Source organism: Lactuca saligna, chromosome 5, assembly GCF_052625555.1.
Source record: "Lactuca saligna cultivar CGN05327 chromosome 5, ASM5262555v1, whole genome shotgun sequence".
NCBI classification, from domain to species: Eukaryota; Viridiplantae; Streptophyta; class Magnoliopsida; order Asterales; family Asteraceae; genus Lactuca; species Lactuca saligna.
In genome coordinates this window covers 133,918,356-133,921,539 of record NC_136421.1, presented here as the reverse complement: position 1 = coordinate 133,921,539, position 3,184 = coordinate 133,918,356, and the positions used below count along the sequence as shown (strand labels likewise).

The following is a 3,184-nucleotide window of genomic DNA, read 5'->3' as shown; positions in this document are numbered from 1 at the left end:
CGTTCGTGGGGTTTCAGCTGTCGGGAGGCATAGGCTATCACCCTATCTCGTTGCATTAACACGGCACCAAGACCTTGAAGCGATGCATCACAGTAAACCACCATATCCTCAACCCCATCAGGTAAGGCCAAAATCGGAGCTTCACACAATCGCTTCCTTAACTCATCAAACGCCAGTTGTTGCTCCGGGCCCCAAACGAAATTCATTGATTTCTTGGTCAATCGGGTGAGTGGTAAGGAGATTTTAGAGAAATTTTCAATGAACCTCCGGTAATAACCGGCTAAACCCAAGAAACTGCGAATTTCAGAAGGTGTTTTCGGAATCTTCCATTGTTTAACCACATCAGCCTTGGCTTGATCGACCTTGATACCGTGTTTGTTTACCACATGCCCCAAGAACTGAACTTCTTCCAACCAAAATTCACATTTTGAGAATTTAGCATAAAGCCTTTCTCTTGCCAGAGTTTCCAGAATCTCCCAAAGGTGTTGCTGATGCTCCTCTTTGCTCTTAGAATAGACTAAGATATCATCTATGAACACTATGACCGAACGGTCAAGCATCAGGCTACACACCCGGTTCATGAGATCCATGAACGCTGCGGGTGCATTGGTGAGCCCAAAAGGCGTCACCACGAATTCAAAGTGCCCATATCGAGTACGAAATGTTGTTTTCTCAATGTCTTCTTCACGAACACGCATCTGATGGTAACCAGAACGTAAATCAATCTTGGAAAACCAAGATGCTCCCTGAAGCTGATCGAAAAGATCGTCAATACGTGGCAACGGGTACCTATTCTTTATCGTGCGCTTGTTTAGCTCCCTATAATCAATACACATTCGCTGGGATCCATCTTTATTCTTCAAAAAGAGAATAGGAGCACCCCAAGGCGAGCAGCTTGGCCGTATAAACCCTTTATCACTTAGTTCTTGCCGTTGATCTTGGAGCTCTTTCATTTCAGGTGGTGCCAAGCGGTAAGGAGATTTTGCTACTGGAGTCACACCTGGCACCAAATCAATGCGAAACTCCACTTGCCGAACAGGAGGCAAGCCAAGGAGTTCCTCCGGAAAGACATCGCTGAAGTCGGAAACGATAGGAACGTCATCTAGTGCTATAGCAGAAGAGAAAGAAGCCATAGCCAGGCGGGGAATGTCCCCCTGAATAATAAGTTCTCCACCTCTAGGGTTTCGAACACAAACTTGCTTCTTACGACAGTGGATTTCCGCTTCAAGCGAATCCATGCCTACGATAACGCAGAGCTCTCGCATCGCAATATGGATAAGATCAATAAAGAATTCAACTCCCGAAAACTCGAGAGTGCAACCCCGATAGACATCAGTGACATAAATAGTGCGATTGTCGGCAACTTCGACAACCATTGGGCGAGCCAATTTTCCGATACTACACCCCAGACGATTAATAAACGTGCGAGATACAAAAGAATGGGCAGCACCGCTATCAAACATAACAACAACAGGCTTGGAATCTAGCAAATAAGTGCCTGTTTTACCACATACGATCATGTAAACAATTCTAACTACCATTTATTAAATAATGGCAGGAGAGAAAAGAAAAAAAAATTTACCTGCCACTGTCGCGGTAATCACCGGCTCATCCGCAGTCATCTGGTGAGCACGACCTCGTGTCACCATAGTGGGTCCCTTAGAAGACGATGCAATTGCAGGATTTGTACCCCCGCTTCCTTTACCAGCCTTCAACTTCGGGCATTCGGGATTCTTGTGTCCCGTCTCGTTGCAGTGATAGTAGACGGGAGCAGCAGAAGTAATTTGAGGAACTGCACTCGCAGGGGGAGCCCTACAATTCTTCTAATGATGCCCTGGCTTTTTACTGTTGTAGCATATCAACGGATTTTTCTCGCCCTGACCTGAAGATGACCTGTACTCATACCTTGACTTACCACCCTGCTTTTGCTTTTTCTGGGCATCTCCGGATGTCTTGGAGGAGGTGTCATTGGCCTTCCTCTTGGTCTGGGTCTGCAACTCGATTTCCCTCCTCCTTGCTGCATCCATGATCGCGGATAAAGTCGGGAACTCCTGCATGCTAACGAATTCCCGAATCTCGGTACGTAGAATGGTAGTGTATTGGCTGACCAACCAGGCCTCGTTCCCAGCAAATGAGGGACAAAAAGATAGCATCTCCAAGAACTTGGCATTCAAGTCGCTAACAGACTCGGTAGTTTGCTGTAAGGCCATGAACTCTTGCTGCATCCGCTGCTGCTCCACCTTGGGCACATATTGTGCCTCGAACCTCTCCACAAATTGGGCCCAAGACATGGCCCTCACTTCTTCCTCGTTTAATAGAGTGGTGATGGTGTTCCACCATGTCTTTCCCCTTTTTCGCAGCTGATTCATGGCGATCACAACTTTGTACTGGTCCGGACACCCAACAGTCATGAAGGAGCCCTCAACATCTGACACCCAATGCTTAGCAGCAACTGGGTCGGATTCACCGTTCCAAAGAGGAGGGCTACACTTGTTGAACTTCTCGAAGTAGTATGCCGAATCCCGAACGGGCGGAGCCGGTAACGCTCCCCCGGGAATAGCTGCGACGCGCTCATCCAGAAGAGCTTTGACCTGGTTGATTATGTCGTTGGTCACGCCCGGGATTAGTTCATTGAAAGAGTTATTGAATTCCTCAGCGACAATATTCCTAACTTGCTCCATTTGGAGCTGATTAAGGCGAGCAGGCGGAGCCATCTGTATCCGTAGAAGGAGGAAAATATTTAGAAATAATTCAGCCTAGATATTTCTAGGAAGACGAAACACTCGGCTTGCCGAAAATTTCTCAACCTTGCACCAACCCGAAACTAGCACCGATGTTTCAAATAGTAGGGGCCCTTCTACTATCTTCCACACAAGTTCCAATTTCGCAATCGCGTCTAGTTTCAAAATTTCCAGCTCGCTCTAGCCGTTAATTTTACATCTCTCTCACATGTTAACATTAAATAAGTGTGTAATCTAGCATTTTAAGACTAGTAGAATCCAATTCATAGTCAACAATTTAACATAAACATTTAACATAAGAAATAAGGCTTACTTGGCTGGCTGACTGGCACACCGCGACATCTTTCACTACTAGTCTTTAGAAAGTTTGAAAAATCTTTTAAAAAGAGAATAAACTCTTATAGAGCCTCAAATTTGAGTCTAGAACATCCACAAGAATGCCT

At 45.9% G+C, this 3,184-nt stretch overlaps 1 protein-coding gene across 1 annotated transcript; it reads right to left on the bottom strand.

Annotated features, from left to right (window-relative positions):
• Window positions 1-342: 342 nt before the first annotated feature.
• On the bottom strand, window positions 343-2,714 carry LOC145045731 (uncharacterized). The gene is made up of 4 exons (XM_078994054.1): window positions 1,906-2,714; window positions 1,583-1,812; window positions 790-1,498; window positions 343-406 (listed from the first exon to the last, which is right to left on the bottom strand). The coding sequence occupies exons 1-4, from the start codon at window positions 2,712-2,714 to the stop codon at window positions 343-345; spliced, it is 1,812 nt and encodes a 603-aa protein (XP_078850180.1).
• Window positions 2,715-3,184: the final 470 nt, after the last annotated feature.